Below are 23133 nucleotides of genomic sequence, written 5' to 3'. Positions count from 1 at the left end.
TCGACGCCAGACACGCTTCCAGCATTATGGATGACCGAACTTTCCGAGGAGCTAACATGGACTCGGACCACTACCTCGTTGTAGCCAAGGTAGCAAGTCGGGTTTCTAGACCCAAGGTAAAACAGGGATAAGCTGGGAGAAGGAACAACCAAACCAGCGGGAACATTGCCAAGATGTAATCAGAGAAGCCGCCTCTGATATGCTGGGTTTCAACAAACCACCAACAAGGAACCCCTGAGTTTGATGACGAATGTCGGCAGGCGAATGCAGCCAAACAACAGGCACGCAAAGCGGAGCTACATAATAGGACGAGAGCTGTCTTTTGAGTTCTACGAGCTGAAGAGGAGAGAGGAACACCGACTTCTCAGAAGAAAAAAGAGGGGACATGAGAAGCGTGCGATCGAAGATGTTAGTAGGTTTAAAAGCAGGAATGAAGGTTTTATGAACAGGTGAAACGAAATTTACAGGTACATAAACCTAGAACCGAAGGCTGCAAAGACGAAAGTGGAAACATCATAGTGGAACCGCAGTCAATACTGAGCATATATTATAATGACCACTTCTGCAGACTGTATAACGCAAAGGCGACGAACCGAATTCCGTTGTCAGGCAGGGTGATCCATTCAACATAGACGACGAAAGCCAACAATAATAATAACTATAAACTGCACCAACTATAAAGGAATCAGTCTACATCGCCTACAAAATCTTCTTTGCCGTAATATGTGAATGTCGCAAGCCTATCGTCAACAACCTCACGGGTCCTAATCAGTGTGGTTTTAGACCAGGAAAGTCTACAGACGATCAAATATGCACATTACGGCAGATCCTGGAAAAGACCCAAGAACACCAAATCGACACCCACCATATTTTCATCGATTTCAAGGCCGCATATGACAGCATCTACAGGGACGAGCAGGATGACCATGGAGAGTTCACGCTGCTCCATAAAGGTTGCAACCAACCAAACAGAACCTTTCGATATCAAAAAAGGTGAAGAAGTAAAAAGTGACCTCACCTAACTTGGAGCGTGAAACTGGAGACATCTAGCTAGGGACTAGTTACGAGCTAGAAGGAGAAGTTTGTTTTGGTGAGGCCCTAGTTCACACAGGACTATAACGCCGCCTTAAGTAAGTAAGTATTATCTAAAAATCTTACATCAATAAATTTAGCAATTTCTGAGGACTCTACTGATAGCAATATCTTATATCTAAATGAATGTTTCAGTAGTGGTTCTGGAATAATACCATCATTTATGTTTTAAAAATGTTTATTATGTTTCCTTTCCATTATTTTTTTCTTTTCAACAAGTCTCTGAAGTATTCTTAGTGCCCAGATTTTTGGAAATATTTATACTTAACTCCACTGTCTAGTCCATCAAAATTTTGAATTCGTCATGTTTGAATAGAGAACCATTTTTGTCTGAACTTGGTGTACTTGACTAAAAGTTAACGTTTACTGATCAGTGATCACTATAATAATATTATAAAAAGAAGCTAATAAAACGCTTGGATTTTTGTCATAATATTTTCCCGAGAGCTTCGTGATTCATATCTTATTAAGATTCTGTATTTGTATGGCAGTGCTGTTTTACAGGTGGTATATTGAATGGAACGTTTTTATGTCCATCTTCTGTCGATTGCTTTTCAATTTAAGTCAGACTAACTCAAGAAGTATTTACCCCTTAGAACTAATTTTAACATATTGAACAATATTGCTGACAAATTCTCTATACTCACTGATTCCTCAAACGACAATTTCAAGCCAGCTTCAATGCTGTAAACTGTAAACGATAGCATTTAACGTATTTTATAAATACAATATAATACATTTCTTTAAAAAAAAACCTTAACTTAGGAAAACAAAATCAAAAAACGTTTAAACGGTTATTTTTTAAAATAATTTTGTACCTACATAAATGTGTAATTTATTTAACTCTTTAACAAATATTTTTGGTATGCAGCTATTAAGTGCTTACAAATATACATTTTGCTTTTGAATTTCTCCAAAAACTGTTGGCTCGTTTTTGAAATATCGAATTTTGAAAAAAAAAAATATTGCTGGGTGCATTTGTTCTTGAGAAAATTTATACAAAAAACAACAGCTCTGAGGAAATAACCTTTTAGAGCAATACTAGTTTGTATTTTTATATTGAAAGAAGCTAAGGTAAAAAAAAAAAACATTTTTAAAAAAAATAAAATTTTCGATTTCTGAATAACAAATTTGTATGGAGACAACTGTTTATCTTCATTATAAAAAAAAAATAATGCGAAACTGCTTGAAGCCTTAATTCCCAGGTTTGAACATTTTGTCCGTCAAGTTTGATTAAAATCTCGAGTTCGGAACTTTTTACAAATGAGATACTTGTCATATATTTTGTATTATAATTTAAGGTCTCCAAGTTCTTCAAAAATAGCTGATATAAACCAAAACTAATTTTAATGACATTTCATTCATTTCCATTTTACACGAATAACAAAAACAATATGAAAACTACCGATAAAAGTTAAAGTAGAATCTTACTACTGATGGGTTTTTGACATTTGTACGAGTCTCGAATGGATCTTATGTGATTTCGTTCTCAAATGTTGGTACGATTGATATTGCATTCGTATCTCGATGGCTGTGTTCGTTGAGTAGTTGTGCATTTGGTATAAAGTGTTTTCCTTTTGGGAAAAAATCAATCTGTAAAACTAATTTCTTCTATTTAAGTTTTTTTTTTTATTATTCTGATAGGTCTTCTTTGAGTTGAACCAATTTTTAAATTCAAAAATTTGGCTACTGCCCCCATCTTGGACATTTTCTACTATACTATTTATAGAATTCCAAAAAAACATGGTTTGAAGATATACGAACTGTGCAAAGTTTAATCTAAGTAAATTTCTCAGTTGCTGTCAGTTATTGAGGAAGAAACTGCAAATCATATAATCTCTAAGATCTTGTTTTCCTTAACTCACCTATTTATATTGTTGTAGCAAAAATATTTAAATCAAAATTTGTTTATGTTTAACAATCAAAACAAAATATTAATATTGTTGATAAATGCGTGAGGAATTTCGTCATCATCTTCATCTCAAATAAACAACAATTTGTTGTTAAACTTCTTAACCTACTCTTGAAAAAAACATAAACAAAAACAATCCATACTAAAAGAAATATGATTCAAAAAGATCTTAATACTTGTATAGATCTTTTATAATTTATTTAAAGTCTTGCCGTGGTTTGATTATTTTATTTGGCAACGAACAAAAATGCTGATGTAAGAATGTTTATGGTTTTCAAATAGGTACTCGTGTTCAACAATACCCTACCTCTATTGCATAAGATTGTTTTTTCTTACTCAATCTCGATTTGTCTGAAGTCTGATAAGTGCTGTCTTAAAAAAAAAATAATCTAAGAGATGAGTTGAAGGTGAAGTTAAAATTGTTCTATAATTATGTGCATTGTATTTTTATATTGATCTTCATCTCTTTAAATTGTTATCAATAATTTGTTCTGGTTTTCATTGATAAGGTTTCCAGTGGGTTTATCCCACAGAATTCAAAATGAGGATTTTTATATTCCCTGGGAAAGACCTCGTAGCTACAAACTTAATCAATTAAAATTCTATATTTTATTTATTAATATCGTTTAATATGTTCATTTTAACACAATAAATGTATCTTAGTTATTTTTTCTTAACAAAAATTACAAAAATATATAAAAAGTAAAAATTGCATAGTTTAAATTGATATTAAGGAAATGAATCAAATAAAAGATCTAGTAATTTATTTAGGTAGGAAAATTAATTTCATTAATTTCATTAAAAACTACTAAATGGTGTCCATCGGTGAGTTATTAATCTTCTTCTCATATATTGTTGCTGTTGCCGAAGAGGATTGATTCGAACATTTTTAATGACGCAACCAGGAGGCAGGTTTATCTGCAAGAAACAAACAAATTGTAAAAACAAAAATTATTGTCGCACATAAACTTCAACTTAAATTCATTATTATCAAATTAATTTTGATTTATTACAAAGCAGAGTAAAGGTTATGCTCTCAATTTTATTTTATTTAAATTATTTTTTGTTTTTGCTAAAGAGAGATAACTTTGAAATTTAACATGCGTAGTCATACACGACAGGAATTGTTACCTCCTGCAGAGAAAAATAATAAATAATAATTGTATTTTTATTTATTTAATTATTAATTAAAAAACAGTTTGAATTTGTGTTAAAGTGATAAGACATAAGTTACGTGCGGTTATGTGTTATGAAAAATTAAACCTACAGCGTAGTTTTTAGAAAAAGCAGAGGGAGTTTTTTGTACTTATGTTATTCTAATGTAAAAGTTTTGAAATTCTTATCTAGGCTAGACGGATTCGATTTTTTTAAATTTCATAAATGGTGAATTTCAACAAAATTGAAATTATGTTACCAAAATAAAGCTCTCTGAGAAAAGTTATGTGAAACAGGAAAACTTAATGGAAGCGTTAAATAATTTGTTTTTAAAAGTCGAGTCTGATTTCAAAATTGATTTCAGTTCAATTTCTTGATAAAGTTCTAGTCTCTAAAACTCGGTTTGTTGATAAATTGGAGTTCAATTGAGTTCTAACTTATTTCTTCATCAAGTTCTCAAGTTTTAGAACTGTGATTTAGATCTCCGCTTCGATTTATTAGACCCTCAAAATTGGGGATATTCGAACTCGGTTTAGCAATGTTTTTTACTCCTTCCAAAAGCCCAATTTTTGGTATTGGATTAAATTTCAAACCACAAGAATTTTTATGTGCAACAATAAAATATTATAATAGATAGAAACTGAATAACACGAATCTTAAACGAAATCCAATAAAACATGAAACACCATTTTTATTTCGAAAAGTGAATACCAAAACCAAATCTTGAAATAAATTACTAAACCAAGTATGAGTATATTTGATTTTAGAACTTCGTCCGTTAAATTTTTTAAAATTAAATTTTGGTAAAAAGAAGTCAAGTGAAATTTTCGCTTTACATATTAAAATAAGGGTTTAATGAAAAGACCAACTTAGTTTTACCATAGGAAAAACACCCATCCATTGAATTTTTAAAGTTGGCAATATTGCACTTGGCTTTATTTGCTGGCGCCATATATTTTACTTATAAAATTTTAAATACTATAAAAGCTTATTCAGAATCTAATAAAGGTTGTGCTCTCAATTTCTATTTGTAAATCGATGTCAATTATATTTATGTGGCGTGAAATAAAAACAAGGAAATAAGACCATTGCCCTTAACAAAAGTGAAATAAAGCCAAAGTATTTTGAAAAATAAGACCGAATAAATGTTACCAAAGAAATTGCACCCAGAATCACAATGGGTATAAACTGTGAGGTATATAGGGAAGTTATTAAAATTGGCCTTATTTTACACGATCAAATTTGACGTGAACCTAACATATGCTAAATATGAATTTTCAAAATATGGTCACAATTACTAAAATCCTTAAAAATATAAAATAACTAGCTGACCCGTCAAACGTTGTTTAGTCATATAAATAATTTCTAGAGAATATTTTGATAGATATAAATAACTTATTGTATCTGTGTAAGGATGGTAAATCCGATGAGTTCAAGAACTCAGTTGGATAGTTTACAGCTTCGGTAGAATCACAAACTGTATCAATAGATTTGTATGACTTCAAGTCTCCTGGTAACAAATGTTGTATATTAAGATTTAATTCGTGTTTTGCTGATAAAATTCCTCTTTCTGCCAGCCACTCATGATTTGTATACTGTCTGTGTACATCGTTAAATATCTGGTCAATGAGAGCATTTTGTGAATCAATAATCATGCAGAAATCATCGGTAGTACCTTTTCCGTCGCCTATATCTAACATTTGTTTTGAGAAAGTTTCAGCGGAGGGATCTAGAAGCATTTGAAGCATTTACGCCACAGTGGCGATAGTTTTAAACACGTGTTGATCTCATCAGCGAACGTTGAACGCGGAATAACGGGTAGTATTTTTTTAAAATCAGTAAATCAAATTTTGCAAGTTGCACCTGGGCACCCAAAAAATAAAATCAACCTTGACCTGCCGAAACTATGAGCATGATGTCGTCATAAATGGTTCATTCATTAGTGGGACATTGCGAGCAACAATGGATGCCCATTCTACAGTATCGTATTGTAGTTCACGATTCAATTCAGTGTCTATTAAATAAGATGCATTTCGATTTGGTGAAAGCATACCGAAATGACTAAGTGATAAGTTGGCAATGATAATGTAAAGGTCTTCAATAGCAATCAATGCTTCATTGTACAAAGCGTCCCTGAATACTATCGTAAGATCGTTGCACTGTGTACGATGTTGATGCAAATAAACCATAGCACTTTGGAATATAAAAAATAGATACAAACCTATTCTCAGACCTACCGAATGTATATGCAAAATTTCATTGAAATTGTTCAAGCCGTTTCGGAGGAGCATGGAAACTAACACTGTGACAAGGAAATATTATATATTAGATTTTCTAAATACTTAAGGTTTCTGGAATTTCAAATATTTTATTAGATTGTATGCTTGACAGTTTTGCTGGTATCGTAAGCACAATTCGGCACATAAAAACGGTCATTATAACTAAAATGCGGTTTTCGCATTTACCGAAAGAAAGGTATAACAAATTTTCAGTTTACTATCTCTCATTCCGAGGTGAAACTTTATTTAACTGTACTGTTATCAAGCGCCTGTTTTATCATTGTTTTTCATTATTGGAAATTTTATCATAAAATTTCCGAGATTTAAAGCGATTTCGTATGTTTGGTGTCAAAATGAAGTTTATCATTTTTTTATTGATAATATAATAGTTTTCAATGTTTAAGTTTCAATGATGAACTCTAAGCTTAAATATACTTTATTTCGATCTGATGATTTTGTTTCAGTGATAGAAATTTTCAATGATCACTATAACTAAAGCATCTTGCACATGAGCTACGAACTGCGAACTGTGGATGTTCGCATATATTGACTTTTCTTTCACATGAACTTTATTAATATTAGCAGATAGCGACGAATTGTCAATTTATAATTATCATTTTCAACAAACAAAACAAGAGTGGTATAATTTTGAGGTTAAGTTGAGCGCGAACAATTTATTCGTTGCAGTGTGGATGGTATGTGGAACCCGAATAGAGTTTGACAGTTCGTGGCAACCACATTGCAATTCGTTACTACCAAATTGTTTTTACAAAATTTGTTTTGTTTAAGAAAACAAAATGAAAATTTTATTTAACATAAGTGTAATCACGCTAGTTGGTATATTCGTTCATTCGTTGTTCGCTCTCATGTGCAAGGCCCTTAAGCTGTCAAAAACTTGCAATGATTGCTTTAAATGATGCCGTTTATTTATTTTAAAAACCTTAAATCACCTTTGGTGTTTTATTAAACTAAAATAAAGTTGAAAATATTGTAATTATTGGATATCCTCAGAATTTAAAAATTTCCTTTGGAAGTTTCAAATAAAAGGGTATTTTTTCAAGTATCTGAGGCATTGGTTAGTTCATCATGTTAAAAAATATTCCGAATTTTGCGTCAGACATAACTAAAAAGAACGTACTTAATGAAAGCTTTTGTAATAATTTACGGGTTTTATTTCCCGAAACAGTATGAAATAAAACCCCGTCACCAGGAGTTTGTATGCCATATTTCCTAGTTGCTGTTGTCCATCCCATCATTCTTAGGTTGAGCTAACACATGAATAAATATAAGTTTCAAAAACAAAGAGATGATGTTAGATTTTTCTATTTTTACATATCCCTTTTGTTTGTTTTCGCATATTCAATTTTACCGTAGATTGCTAGATCGAATTTTGAAATTGTCAAATTCGTTTTTCTTAAACTCACCATGAAAATACTAGAAATAATGATTTTGAATGCATTTCGAACCTTTAGACCGAAGACATAGGGTCATAACCATAGTTCCTTGAAAAGTTCTGATTATGTCTTTGCTAAATTAAACTTCAGTTTATGTTATTCATAGACAATTTAAACCCATTTTAAAAAGATAATCTATTGAACGTCAAAAATAAACAAACTGATTGAGTGAATTAAGTTACGAGACATTTTATTTAAAAATTTAAAAATAAAAATTAAAATGTCGAAAGACGCAAGCATATGATATTTTGCTGAATGTTGGAATGCCACCAACTAACAAAAAACGTAAGCTCTACTTAAAGAAAGACCCCTTTGAAATAGATTTGTATGAAAGGTATCGATTCGAGATTAAAAATGTGTCAAGTTTATGAGTGACCTTCTAAATATTATAGATCGAAATTCAATCTGCGTGCTTCCAAGTCTTAAAACCACCAACCCGAATTCATAAAATTTCTGAACTAACAGCAAACAAAATAGTTTAAAGGGTTTCAAAGATTTTGTTTCCAGCCTACGCAATTTATTTTGTTACCTCTATAAGTCATTTTGTATAAGTTTAAGTGAAATTTTAAAAAAATATAGTAGAATATGCCTTAAACCTGTTTCTAACTAAACAGAGCTGGCAAATTCTTTATGGATAGCAGCTTTGTCTAACCTACATGTTAAATTTAGACTTCAGTTCAAATAGACTCGGGTTAAAAATATGACTTTAAATATGCCCCATATTGTTTTGGGTCTTACATTAAGGTTTTTTAAATGCATAAACGCATTAAAATGTTTAAAAATATTGCATTTAGGAGACATCACGTAACTTTAATTATTAATTTGATTCTTGTTCTTGATAAATAGGAAAAAAACGCGACAAAGGCAAACGACTGTTTTTGTTTTAAAATATTCTTGTGTCACAATTCAAGCACTGAAAAAAGTTAAGTTAAAAGATTTTTTTTGATTTGCAGTTAAAACGAACATTAATGAACCGAACAATTTTTCGGTGTTTTGATATTTAAATGTGTCATAAGTGGCCGTGAGATCGTTTCAAAAACGAGTACAACAACTTCATTTTCTGTTTTTAATTTTTCATTTTCATGCCGAAAGAAAACATCTCTGTTTTAATAATAATACTTAGCTTCATACAAAAAGTTAAAAACCCTTCATCTTCTACCTTAAACCCCCAAAATCCCCACCTGTATTCGCTCTACCCGTCACTATTTATCTTTTTCATTCATCCTAACTACTTGACCATTGTTTTATTGATTAAATACCTGAAAAGGAACAAACGACGGTTTTTATACGTTTCTCCTTAAATTTTGAAAATATTCGTTTTCATCCTTGTTTTCCATACATTTCAAAAACTTCATGAAGTAGCCTTGTTTAGACGACGGATAAATTACAAAAATTAAATAACTTCCAAACAGCCCTTACTTTTTCTGTTAAAAAAAAGATTTGTGTAAAACAGATGAAATATGAAAACCTATGGGAATTTTTCGAAGATTTTACGAAATATTATAAATATTTGAAATAAGTATTGAAAATAGGGATTTTGGATTTGGAAACCATTTTGAATTTTAATGAATGAATGAATTGAGACTTCTGAACTAAAATAATAGAGTGATTTTAGAGTCGGATTTTATTCATAACCATCCAAACCCATAGCAAAAGTGCAATTTCATTTTCGGGAACAAAACCTTGTTCATCAGCGCAATTAATCATTTTGTCGTAATTTATGACTGATTCCAAACTGTTTTAGATCACCCGTAACCGTAAAAATATTTATTGAAAGAAACAGTTGCTTATCTAAACAATATTTATTTAAAACATTTCTTACTCGTGAAATTAAGAAAAAAATCTTAAAAGTGATAAAAAAATTGAAATTATTATTTTAAGTTTATTCTGTCAATCATTAAGTTGGAAAGAACTGCCATTGTTTGGTTCCACAGTAAAGATCATCATTTTATGGTTATGGTAAGTGATAATCTTGACCAATGAAACAGTGGAAATAGCCATGAATTTCAAATAAGCTTTAAATGCATTTTTAAGGAGAGCCCGAATTATTTTAATAAATCCTTCAACTAAAGATTTGAATATAGTAGGTCCTTAGGAACAAAACTACAGTATTATATATAATTACCTCTTATTATCAATCTTAAAAGCTAAAGGTGGACAGGTTTATTATTTAACCAGGTTCTAACGAAAACAGTAGTTCCATTGAAAATCAAAGACATTAAAGTTTATTTTGAATTCGACTAATGAATGAATACAAAATACCATTGTGAATTTTTTGAATAAGACGAGATTTAGAAATAATGATTAGTTTTTGAAATAAGTTATGATCTTTTTTCAATTACAATAACATGTTAACAAAATATATGTATGGTTATTATTAATTCAAAGCAACACACCTACAACACAAATTTTCACTTCAAAAATTATTTTGTAATGTAGCATAAAATCATATTTACGATAATAATACTTAATTACATTTCTGTGTAAAGATTACGGGAACAACCATTATTCCTAACTTTTTTTTTTCATTACATGCATGTAATTACAATGCAAGCAATTGAAACTTTTGAATTACTTATCATTAGTAATGTAATGGAATTTTAGTAACTTAAAGTAATTGAAAAAGTGTATAGAGATTCCAATTACAACTTATTGCAACATAATATACATAACTCTATCCTTTGTTTTTCATAATTACAAAAATAAAAATAAAACTCTAAGCAAAAAAACTGTATTTGTATCTAATTGTAATCTTACGAATATTTTAGAACACCCTTTATTATTAAAAAACACAAAAGTGTAAAGACGAAACACACAAAAAACAAAAGTATTTATAAATATAACAGAAAAAAAAAACACACAAAACAAACACAGTACGAACAAAACATTTATTTAAATAATTTGCTTGGTTATGTTTATAAACAAACGTTTTTAATGGCTGAAAAACATATGCCACACCCAATACGGAATACTTACAGATTGAGTGCCATAAATCTTAACTGGCGCTTGTCCAGTGCAAATGATATAAGAATCGTGATTGGCCAATAGTTTAGAACTTCTCTCGCTGGCTTGAGATGGATAGCCGTATGACGTGTAGGGCATGGATTGGAGTTGAGGAGCTAATATGAGAGAAATCACAAACCTTAAAGAAATCCCTTGGTAGACAAATATGAACACTCGTTACCTTTCACGACAACATTGAACTCGCATCTTGCTGTCAGACCATCCTCATCAAAAGCTTCATAAGAAATTCTGTGAACACCCTCTGAAAACAGCTGTCCTGGGATCTAAAAGTTCAACAATTTAAATTATAAACCTCACACACTCAGAATCATACTATATAAACTCACGTTTGATTTTTGAATGTTTCTTATACGACTTGGACTTTCAAACTCTGGTTCCTTCCAGACAATTGACCTCTTCTCCTGGGCACTGGCCAAAGTAACCTCAAACGAAGGCGGACAGAATGTCACCTTCGGTGGTTCGCTATTCTTCACTGTGATTACCGTACGACACAATGCTCCACGTCTTGTAGTTGGTTCATGTCCACGGAATGTAATAACATGAACTCCAGCTCCCAAATGCGCTTGCAAATTCCTCGACCATGCTGGGAACGATTGCACATAGCGATAGTCCATATTGGTTTTTGGTTTTTGTAGGATTATATGTGCCGTCTTGTGGCCCAATGGCAGCAGGACAGTTGTGTTGCGAGGACACTTGATAAATGGTCGTGGCTGTGGCACACCATAACGCCTATGGGCATCGACTCTTTCGTGGGGAGCATTAAATATGGGAGTTCCGATGGGAATACAATCGAATGTCGAATTAAAGGACCACCTCTGGTCGACATTGCAAACGTTGACTTTCAGGCCGGCTGGCATGTAGCCAGGATGACAATGCAACAGGCATCGCTCGCCGACGTAAGTCTTGCCGAGTAGACAATTGGCTGGTAATATTGTTCCATGTTCTGCTCGAGGCAAACGGGGGCACATTTGAGCTGGAAAAATGAAAATAAGAATAAAATCATTCTATTCCTTCACATTTTCATATAAAAAAAAAAAAAAAAAAATACTTACGAACGCAACGATTTTCAAAGTTGTCCCATTGTCCAGATGCACTACAATGTCTGACTGCTGGACCTTCGAGTTGATAGCCGGGAGTACACCAAACGGAACACCTGGTCTTGTAGTACATGTGAGTCCTGTGACGTGACCTGGTGCAATGGATTTCACCATATTTGGGAGGACGGAATGGATGACATTGATCACGGATTTTAATGCAGGTCTTCCTGTCTTCACTGGGACGAAGTCCTCGTGGACACTTGCATTCGTAGCTTCCAGGCAAATTGACACACTCGCCAGGGCATCCAGCGTTTTGGAATTCACATTCGTCGATATCAACGCAGCGACCCTTAGTATCGCTGGCATAACCTTGCTCGCAATAGCATTCATAGGATCCTGGTGTATTGCGACAGCTCTGTCCGGGACATGGATTGCCTACCTGGCATTCATTTATGTCATAGCAACTGGAGCTGTTGAAGGGATTAACAACATAGCCAGGCCGGCAGCCACACTTACCATCACTCAGGCACAAATGCTCACATCCGCCTGGGTTCTGACGACAGGGATCACTCTCCCGACAGGTTCTTCCATCTTCTTGGAGGGCAAATCCTTGGCTACATTCACAGGAGTGTCTTCCTTTAGCATTGATGCAGTAATGCTCGCACCCACCATTGTCAACATCACACTCGTTGACGTCCTGGCAGATCTTCCCGTCTTCACCGAGCTTGAATCCAGCTGGGCAGAGACAGCTATAGGAGCCCTCTAGGTTGGTGCAAGTATGTGAACAGCCAGCATTATCAACCAGACACTCGTCAATGTCCACACAGGTGAGCGAATCACTTCCAATTTTCAGACCTTGTGGGCAAGAACACTCAAAGCCGTTGTCAACGTTGTTGCAGAAATGAGAACACTGGGGCTGAAGCCGGCTGCAGAAGTCTCCATTGACACAGGTCTTCTTGTCATCGTCCAGGACCATGCCCGATGGGCATTCGCACTCAAACGAACCAAGAGTATTCCGACAGCTATGGCTACAGCTAGAGTAGCCCAAGCATTCGTCAACATCAATACATGTCCGCTGGTTTGGTCCCAACACAAATCCAGCGGGACATGTACAATCATAACCTCCCACCTTGTTGACACAATAGTGCGAGCAGTCGTGCAGAGACTGAGAACACTCGTCAACATCGGTGCAGGTCCTCAGATCTTCCTTCAATTCAAAGCCTGCGTCGCAGGCACAGGAGAAAGAACCTAAAAGATTAATACAAATATTGGAACAGTTGCCATTGTTGTCAACACACTCGTCTTTGTCAAAGCAGTTGCGCTGGTTTTCCGCAAGGGCATAACCCTCAGGGCAAGCACACACAAAGCTGCCAACAGTATTCACACACAAGTGTGAACACTTGTTCAAACCCATCGCACATTCATCGACATCCAGGCAGGTCTTCCCGTCGGAGTCTAAAGCATATCCATATGGACAAGCACACGATGTGTGAGGCTTGTTGAAAACACATTTATGCGAACATCCGCCATTGTTAAGCAGACACCCATCGACAAAATCACAAGTCCTTTCGTCATCTGTCAAAACCTTTCCACTTGGACAAGAACACTGAAAGCTGCCGTGTAAATTTATACAAAAGTCGGAGCAATTTCCGTAATTAAAGGAGCATTCATCTATATCAGAGCACTCTGTGGATGAGGCTCCAGCAAAAACAAGACCCCGCGGACAGTGGCAAGCATAGGAACCATTAAGATTTTGGCAAAGCAAACCAGAAGCACAATTATGAGTATCTAAAGCACACTCATCCACATCAAAGCATTGATTTTCCCTCGGAATATAACCCTTTTTGCACACGCACTCATACCCACCAGGCTTGTTGACACAGATGTGTTCACATCCACCATTGTTTTCAATACACTCGTCGTAGTCACGGCAGGATTTGCCATCTTCCTGAAGCTCAAAACCTGGCTCGCAAGAGCAGGCTCCCTGAAGAAGTTTGTTACAGACCTGGGAACAACCGTTGTTGTTGTTAGCACATGGGTCCAAATGGACACACGTGAAGCCATCTTCGGAGAGTTTCATATCCTCAGGGCAGAGGCATACAGCTCTATCTTCTAATGAGGAACAGGTATGGGAACAACCACCATTGTTGTCCGAACACAGATCGTCTTTAACACATTTATCATTTTGATCTGGATCGCTACCATCGGGACATACACAACTGAATCCACCTACTGTGTTCTTACAGATCCTCTCACCACATACTCCATCTTTGTCCGAACACTCATCAATGTCCACGCAACTGCTGGAGTTACCTTCCATCACTTGGAAGCCAATGGGGCACTGACAAACAAAGGATCCTTCGGTATTAAAGCAGATATGGGAACAGGTATGTTTGCTTTCAGAGCATTCGTCGATATCTTTGCAGAAGTAAACTTCATCCCTGTATCCAGCTGGACAACTACACTTGTAGCTTCCATCGTCTAAGTTATTGCAACTTCCTGGTAAACAACGCTCATTTCCACCTAGTTCAAGACAAGCATCTTGGGCAGTGGGAATGCAAGTGAACTTATCCTCAGCTAATTGGAACCTCTCTGGACACTTACAAACCGGTCCTTCGGCACTCTCTTCACAGTAATAGGAGCATTGAGTTCTATTGGGTCCCATGCCCTGACACGAATCCTTAACACAAGTTCGTCGATCATCGCTCAGGTGGAACAAATCTGGACACTTGCATACGAAAGACCCTTGGGTGTTTTCACATTCATGAGAGCATACAGCTGGAGCTCCTTCCTCTTCTGCATAGGCTTCACACTCATTCACATCAACGCAGGTTGCTTCATCATCGGAAAGTTCAAAACCACTCGGACAAATGCAATCATAGCTGCCATGATTGTTTCGACAATTTTGACATTTAGCAATTCCTTCAGCACATTCATCGATATCGACACAATTTCCATCAGAACTTTGACGGAACCCTTCTTCACATTGAACGGTATATGTTGGATTGGGGACGGATTCGACTTCGTTGTTACGAGTTTCCTCAGTTGGCTTTGGTAGGCAGGTATATGATCCAACAGTGTTCTCGCAACCTCCGGGACACTGAGCGGCAATGTCAGCTGATTCACATTCGTTGATATCTATAGGAAGAAAATAAAATGGAAGCAGTTAGTATAACTCATAGTGGAATAAGGAGACAAAATGCTATTGATGGGCTTGGTCGAATCTTGGAAAGACGCAGAAAAGAAAAAAACCTTAAAAACGGAAAAAGGCCTTAAATATGAGATGTACAAATTCTACTACCAAGTATTCATATAAAATATTCAAGTTAAATGCAATCCATTTCCAACATCGCTAGCGATTCTTCAAAGTTTTAAAGTGTTTCAAATAATGTCTGAACTATCTTCAAGACGAGACTATAGGTGCCTAGAAGACTTTCAAATGTAATACCGTAGCCTCCATTGAATTTTGCAGATAAGATACCAAGATTTTAAAACTCCAAAGTAAAGTGTGACGCTCCTAACGCACTATCACAACGCTATTGACTGCTAGAACTTGTTGGTAATTTCCACCAAACAAGCTAGATTTCTTATAACTCAAAATTTTGAATTGTGAGGTTGTTCTGGAGCCATAAGGTCCAAATTCAATATTATTTAAACTGAAATAAAAACTAATAATGATAAGAATATGACGTATTGAAAAAAAAAGACTGAGCTATCAGTACAAAAACGGTTTGTGCGTAATGAAAACAAGTTAATAAAAATTCAATATCAGGAGAATGACTTAAGAACTAAAATATTAATCATAAATATAATAAAAATAAGCAAATATTTCGCTGATGAATAATTTTTGTTTCTTTTATTAATTTAACCATAAATTGAATATTTTGATACCTAAACATTATGGGACAAATATATTGTTCCAAAAATAAACGCAACATTTGAAATGTTGATAGTTTACAGTTCTTCGGCTCTATGATTGATCTGACCGAATATTCAAACTGCCAATGTAGTTTAATTACACAAGTTTACTAACGTCAAAAACTGTCAGCTTTCAATTTTTTCAAGGGTTGCCAATTTCCAATCACTTAGATTTGGAGACAAATTTTATTACTACGTTAATTTTATAAAAACAAGATCACAAAATTCTCATTTATGTTCGATTTTCGACTCATACAATGTATGATCAGATAGCGATTATTAGGGGCCAGTTATAGATATCATTGAAATCAATCCGGAAACATTTTTGAGTATATATTTATTCATTTATTTATTTATTTATTCATCTACGGATATAAATCTTACAGATTACTAACAATTTTGATATACAAATATAATTAAATACTTAAATCTAATTTATAATATGCTTTGCAATTGCATTTTAAATTCACACCTGTTTGTAGAAAGATCAAAAAATGGTTCGTTGCACCCATAATTACATTCATGTTAAGGATTGTTAAAGAAATGAAGAAGACGCAATCTTCTCTTCGGAATATAGATTTCAAAAGTATAAATGATTTGTGGGCATTTGATACGGTATGAAAATAAAATACATCATGGACAAACAGTACACTCCAAGTCCATTCAAAGCACATCTTGACGGATAGGAAGGAGTATCAATTTTCCATTTCAGTTACCTAACAGCAAATCTTGTGAAAGCCTTTTGAACTCTTTCAATACGAGTTATTCCAATTAAAGTAGAAGGACGCCAAACAATTGAACAATACTCAAGGATCGGACGAACTAATGACATGTACACTGATTTCCGAGCATAAGGGTTAAAAAACTCGTTGCTGTTTCACTTAAACTTGCAAGCATTGAATTAGCCCTTGCAGTTACATAATCTATATGTAACGAAAAAGACAACTTCGGATCAAAAATGACTCCAAGAAAACGAATCTCAGATTTGCGATCAAGATTCTGGTTGAACATATGGTAGTTGTGGATCATTGGAACTTAAATGTAATGTGTGCCGTAAACACACTACATTTTGTGATATTTAATGGAAGGATATTCCTTTTACACCAGATAGAACATTTAAATCATTTTGAAGATTTTGCTGATCAATTCTATTTTTGATAGAATAGGGATATCATTAACAAATATATTGAAAAGAAGTGGTCACCGGTGGCTACCTTGAGGAACTCCTGATGAAGCTTGTATGATATTAGAGAAGAATTTCCCCAATTTCACACATTGTGTTCTTTTATAGAGGAGCTGAATATCCGTTTCAGAAGCAATTCGTGAATGCCAAAAGCTCGAAGTTTAGCTAGAAGAATTTCATGACAAATACAAACAAATGCTTTTATAAGGTCTGTGTAGATAGTATCTACCTGATAACAAGATTCTAATGAATCGACGACATATTTTCAATAACGCATGAGATTTGTTGAAGTAGACTTGCCTGACAAAAACCCATGTTGTTCAACGCAAATATGCTCTTTTATACTAAAATACATACGGTCTTTTACTATAAGCTCAAATAATTAAGGTATTGCAGAGAGCTTAGTTATAGCGCGGTAATTTGTTACAAGATTTTTTGGACCAGCTTTGTAAATAGGACTTATATATGAGAACTTCCACTCATCAAGAAATTCGCCAGTACAAAGAGATTTATTAAAAATTATTAGTATTGGGAACACTAATGTGAATTGACATTGCTTCAGAACCAGAGATGGAATTTCATTTGGACCAGGATTTGAGCTAGATTTTAATTTTGAGATATCATTAAGAATGTCAAACTCAAAGAATGAAGTTTTGAGATATTAGCATTCTTAATGCATACAATTTCTGTTTGATGAAGCTTTAATTCGCAATGCTGAACATAAGCCGACTCAAAAAATTTTGAGAAAAGTTCATATGAACTCTTTGGAATCCGAAGAAATACGGCTTTGGATGTTGTTAAGAAAATCATATTCTTTATGAAATTTGATTTTATAAATTTGTTAAAAGCTTTATTTTTAACATTTTTTAAATTAACTAATCGTTGATTAGACCGATTAGACCAAGGTGTTTTAAATGATTTCAAACATTTCCTTTTTTGAACATATTGTCTTAGGCCAAGCGAAAAAATATCTATAAACTTTTCAAACGAACCTTGAAGTGATAAACCGGAAAGATCATGCGCCCAGTCAATGGACTGAAGGTAATTGTTGAGTGCAACAAAATCTCCTTTTTTGAAACCAAAAAAATTATCCTTAGACAAAAGTACAGAGTTTTTAACAGAGTTTTCAAATTTTAAAATAGAACATATTGCAACATGATGAATTGAATTTTTTTAAAGTGGAAATTGAACTTGAATAACTTCTGTGTTTCTTTTTAATAAGAAATGAAAATTATTTACTGATCGATAGGAAATCGCACAAAGATTTAGTTTTTGAGAACAAAAGTTATTTTTCGCTAAAAATGTATTTTTATATTTTTCGGGATGAAATTCATTTTTCTGAACAGCTGTTACCATAATATAAAAAAGTGAAATGAATCGTTCTATACCAATGATAGTTATGATTCCCCTCTTAAGGTTAAACGAGAAATGAAACAGCCGAAATAGGAACCACCCTACAGCATAAGGTTTAATTTTTTTTAAACACTCGCAGAAGACGCTTTTTATTTTTTTAAAGACAAAAACATCATTATTTCCCATATAAACTTTTTGTTCGAAATCGAAAATTCGAATTTTCTAACAAAGACCCCGAGAGATTTGTTTGAAATTTTCAAATTTTTTTTTAAATTTTGGAAATTGTGGATTATTTTTAACAGCCTTCAACTCCGGAGAAGATTAATTAAAAAAATTGTCAAATTGTAGCTTAATGCGTGTAGTTTTTAAATCTAAGCTCATCTAAGTATATGCGGTTGTGTAGATATTTAAAAAAAATCTTTTACTTTTAATTTATTTTTTAAATTCGATTTCAAAGCTCTTCTAGGAAATAGAATTCCCTTTTATAACTCCAGAAATTAGAATTTTGTTTGTTCAATTCTTTTAAAAATGGTTTTCCTTAAGCTAACCACATAAAGCAATTTTTTTATTTCTATAACTTACTTCTGATTTACAGTCTGTTGGAAATAACCAAAACATTTAGATTTTTTCCTATACCATAATTTATTTTACAAGTCAAAAACATTGATTATTAAAGCCTAATTTAGGTTAGGATTGGGTGCGGATTGATGACGTTATCGCCAATCTTAGATCAATGTAGACCCGTTGTGATTCCCTTAAGTATTGAACTTCCCTTAAGGCGTTATTAAACCTATGATATTATAAGTTGTCTTTTTCTAGTCATTAAGAGTCTTTGGTGAAGCCTGAGAGGCTGCTACTTGGAATATCTTTAAGTTCTTCAAGAAGGAGGTGTCTGCCTGAAAATTTGTTTTAGTATAGCAGAGAGTTCTTGTTCTTCCTTGCTTATCATTGCATCCTCTGCACATGTCATTGGTGGAAAGTGTATTTTCTTTTTATGGTAACCCAGCTTACAAGCAGTGCATAATCGAGCGGGATTTTGGTTTGTCGCCATTGCACCATAGTTTCCTGGTCGTAACACAGTCACAGGTTTCAAGACTTTTTCATCATTAATTTTTTTTTGGATTATCTTGATACCAATTATGTGTTTTAATTCACAGGATGGGGTATCTGTGGTGGTGTTTATACTGGATTTGTTCAGTTTTGTATCAATCCTCACCAGCCCATCAGCTGTATCATTTCCAGGTATCACAGTCTCTACCTGAGACCTGGTACCCAGTATCATGCATCGCATGTTACTGCCAATACTTCGGCTTGAAAGACATTGATCGAGAAGTCTGAAGAAGTTGTCAAGATTTAATTTCTCTCATAAACTTTGATTGATTATTGTAAAAAAAAGGATTCATAAAATGTTCCTCTAAATTGTTTCCATCTGCAGAAAGTTTGAAAAGTGAATAATGTGAAATTTTCTCTTATAACTAATTGGTATCAATACTTAAGTTAGAGGATCTTGTGTTGAATTCTTAATTGTCTTTTAAATATTGGAAATTTAGATGGGAAGAACTCCGAATATTAAGGATTGATATAATTTCGACTTAGGATTTATTTTGGAATGTTTCATTAAAACAAGTCTTTTGATTCTCGAAGAAAATTCTTCAAAATGTGCCGAATTTATTAGTTGATAATAGGGTTCCATTGGTTAAAATCAATAAATTTTACATGATCATTACAACCAGACAATTTTTCACCTAAATCATGGTCAAAGTTCTTTGAAATACAATTTCTAACATCCTCTTAAAGCCTTCGTGCATATATCAAGTTGAATTCCGAAGGACATATTAGCTCAAAAAGGAAAATGTAACCATCATATTCCGGTGAAAACTCATAGAAAGGAGATATTAAATTATTTTTGTCCATCAACTTATTTTTTTATTTCGTCTTTTTGTCGCCTCCAATTTCTTTCGAAAAATATAAATCAAACTATTTTTTAACGGCAATCAACCATAAACTTATATTTTAAATTAATTACTCCAAAAATATTCAAGTTAAGATATCAAATCAATAAAGAAAAACATTATAATAAGTTTATTTCATCAAAGACGATAAATTTTTACAAACCTTGACAGTTCTTCCAATCTTTCGATAATGCAAAACCCCTTGGACATAAGCAAAATACTCGTCCTAAAGTTGCCAAACAAATGTGTGAGCATCCACCATTATTTATTGCACATTCACCATTGTCCTCACACGATATTCTATCCACACTTAATTTTGTCCCAGGTAAACCATCACAGGAGCATCGATAGCTACCCAAGGTGTTGTGGCAAGTATCCTGGCATGGACCGTGTCCGTTTCGCAATAAACATTCGTTAACATCTATAGACATTGTTGTATAGGGTGTTTTTGTTTTCGTTTTTTGTTGGGATGGTTTTGGAGTTGAAGTACAACAAAGAAATATAAGGATTCAATGAAGATTCATGTTGGAAAATACGATGTACGGATACATAAAGTTTCAGTACAACAAAAATAGAAGACTATCTACCAAAAACCCATCATGCAGAGAGCAGGAGAGATATAACATAAAACACATAGTTTGTACAAAAGTGAAAATTAGTTCAGAAACAACCCCTGCAGAGCACCACCAAAACTACCATAACCACCACCACCATTCATGAGATTAGTTTAAAAGTCCTTACACCTTTAATACTGTTTACAGCTCAGAAGCAAAACTTACCGATGCAAGTATTTCCTGTGGCTGTGTCGATTTGTAATCCCTCTTGGCAGCTGCATTCAAAGGAGCCGGGAATGTTTTTGCAGGTCTGCTCACAGCCGCCATTGTTGACGATACATTCATCAATGTCTGTACAGGAAAAAGTACATTAAGCACTCAAAGTGACATGACAACCAATTTTATGAAACTCCTTACCGTGACACTGTCGGTAGTTGTAGGGATCCAGAGTGAATCCCGAGTAGCAAGAACATACCACTCTCGGTTCATTCTCTCCTGGATAAAGAACCATTTCGCAATTATGATCACAGCCTCCCTTATCCGGACCACAGCTCTGGTTCAGTACCCTCGGAGTGTAAGGATCCACAGTGGGCTGAACAACAAAATTGACGTCCGTAGCCACTTCCATTTTTGGGGTCACCACTTCATTTGCATCTGCATCTGCATCTGGAACTTCTTCACTCACCTTAACGGTGTACTGAACTTCAGCTTCCGCAGCTGTCGTTGCCGATGTTGGTGGAGTGGGCCTTGCTACAGCAGCAGCTTCTTCCTCCTCGTCCTCATCTTCGTCCTCTTCCTCCTCGGCGCCATCATCATATTCCTCGTACTCTATATAATTTTTGCCAAGTCAAACACACCAACAAAAAAAAAGACAAAAGTAAAGGAACTGCCCATAAAGTGGCCAGAAATAAAAACCTCCATTTCAATTTGCCTTACCCTCTTCATTGTAATCGCCCATGGCAATACATTTTGGCAGTTCGCCAATCCATGTCCTTTTACTACAATAGACGATATTCCTTTGGCTATTCTGCAGCTCGAAGTTATCGTTACAGGAGTAGAATGCGACGATGAAAGTACTTTCGCCTTTGCGCCTTCTGTAAAATTTTATAAGGATTTTGCCCCCCAAAGTTAAATAAAGTAAAGTAAAACAAAGCAAACGAAAAATCATTCCGTATGGTTTTATGAATAATTCAAAGGATAACTTTAAAATTAGGTTGTTTTTTTGTACCTGTCGTATTTCTGCACGAATCCATCTGGAATCTCTGGAGCCTTTATTCTTGCACTGACGCAAGACATATCCAAGTTTTGAGCATAGTCAGCTGTGATGTATTGATCTTCTAGAATTTCTTGAGTTTTCTTTTTTCGTTCTTGGCTGGTTTGTTGTGAGGTGTTTGTGTCTTCGGCATTGATGTCATTTTCTTCATTGTTTTCATCACCATCATCATCAGATTCGACTTTTGGGAATAATTTAAGACACGTTATTTTTTTGGTTATGTTTAGGTATACTTTTTGTCTTATTAATTTTTAAGGCTTTATTCAAAATGTATGTAATGCATGTATGTCTGATTAGATTAGACGACTAAATTAGGTTCTTACTTTTAACACAAATTGGGGCATCTGTGTTCCATTTGCCAGTTTCTGGGTCACAATAGATTTCTATTTCACCCTTTAAAGTGTATCCACTGTTGCAGGCGTAAAGAGCTAATACAGTATCGTCTTCGTCCTTGATGCGAACTGTTCCAAATTCCACAGTAGGTGGTATTCCGCAACATTCATAGAGAGCAAGTCCTGGAAAGAAGAAAACGGGACAATTAAACAAAATTTTAAATGAAAAATTTCCAAAAAGTAACGTTTTAGGATTTTTTGAAGACTTAATAATGTTTGTATTTATATAAATAATTATTAAAGACATAATTTTAATATCCTCAATCATAACTCATTACGATTTGTTCAATAAGTTTTATGTAGTTGTCATTTTTCAATATTTCGCTGCCTTTTTATAATTTTTGACACTTTCAATTTTAACAGCGATTATAGCTAAAATGAGATTTTAATAAAATAGTTGATTTTTTTCGCCGCGAATGGAACAAAACTAAACGTCATTGTGTTATTGTTATTAGATATCAGCGAAACTAAAGAGTTGTTGGAACTTTAAATTCTGTTTTTGATGATTTTAATATTTGAAAACTTCAAATTCCAACTTGATTTTCCATTTTTAAA

At 34.0% G+C, this 23133-nt stretch overlaps 1 protein-coding gene across 2 annotated transcripts in view; it reads right to left on the bottom strand.

Annotated features, from left to right (window-relative positions):
- Positions 1-3598: 3598 nt before the first annotated feature.
- Positions 3599-23133, bottom strand: part of LOC129944741 (fibrillin-1) — a 29556-nt gene continuing 10021 nt past the window's right edge. The window contains exons 3-13 of one of the 2 annotated variants that reach the window (XM_056054407.1): positions 22510-22701; positions 22142-22367; positions 21850-22007; positions 21331-21741; positions 21139-21264; positions 13820-15091; positions 11969-13201; positions 11243-11889; positions 11077-11179; positions 10869-11011; positions 3599-3922 (exon numbers count right to left, since the gene is read on the bottom strand). In XM_056054407.1, the coding sequence (XP_055910382.1) occupies positions 3803-3922; positions 10869-11011; positions 11077-11179; positions 11243-11889; positions 11969-13201; positions 13820-15091; positions 21139-21264; positions 21331-21741; positions 21850-22007; positions 22142-22367; positions 22510-22701 (4631 nt within the window). In that variant the 3' untranslated portion in view covers positions 3599-3802. Of the gene's footprint in view, positions 3923-10868; positions 11012-11076; positions 11180-11242; positions 11890-11968; positions 15092-21138; positions 21265-21330; positions 21742-21849; positions 22008-22141; positions 22368-22509; positions 22702-23133 lie in introns of both variants that reach the window. The other variant, XM_056054406.1, reaches the window with a different exon arrangement.

Source organism: Eupeodes corollae, chromosome 2 (genome assembly GCF_945859685.1).
Source record: "Eupeodes corollae chromosome 2, idEupCoro1.1, whole genome shotgun sequence".
Classification (NCBI taxonomy): domain Eukaryota; kingdom Metazoa; phylum Arthropoda; class Insecta; order Diptera; family Syrphidae; genus Eupeodes; species Eupeodes corollae.
The sequence above is the reverse complement of the archived record's forward strand: the minus strand, read 5'-3'. Positions and strand labels throughout refer to the sequence as shown.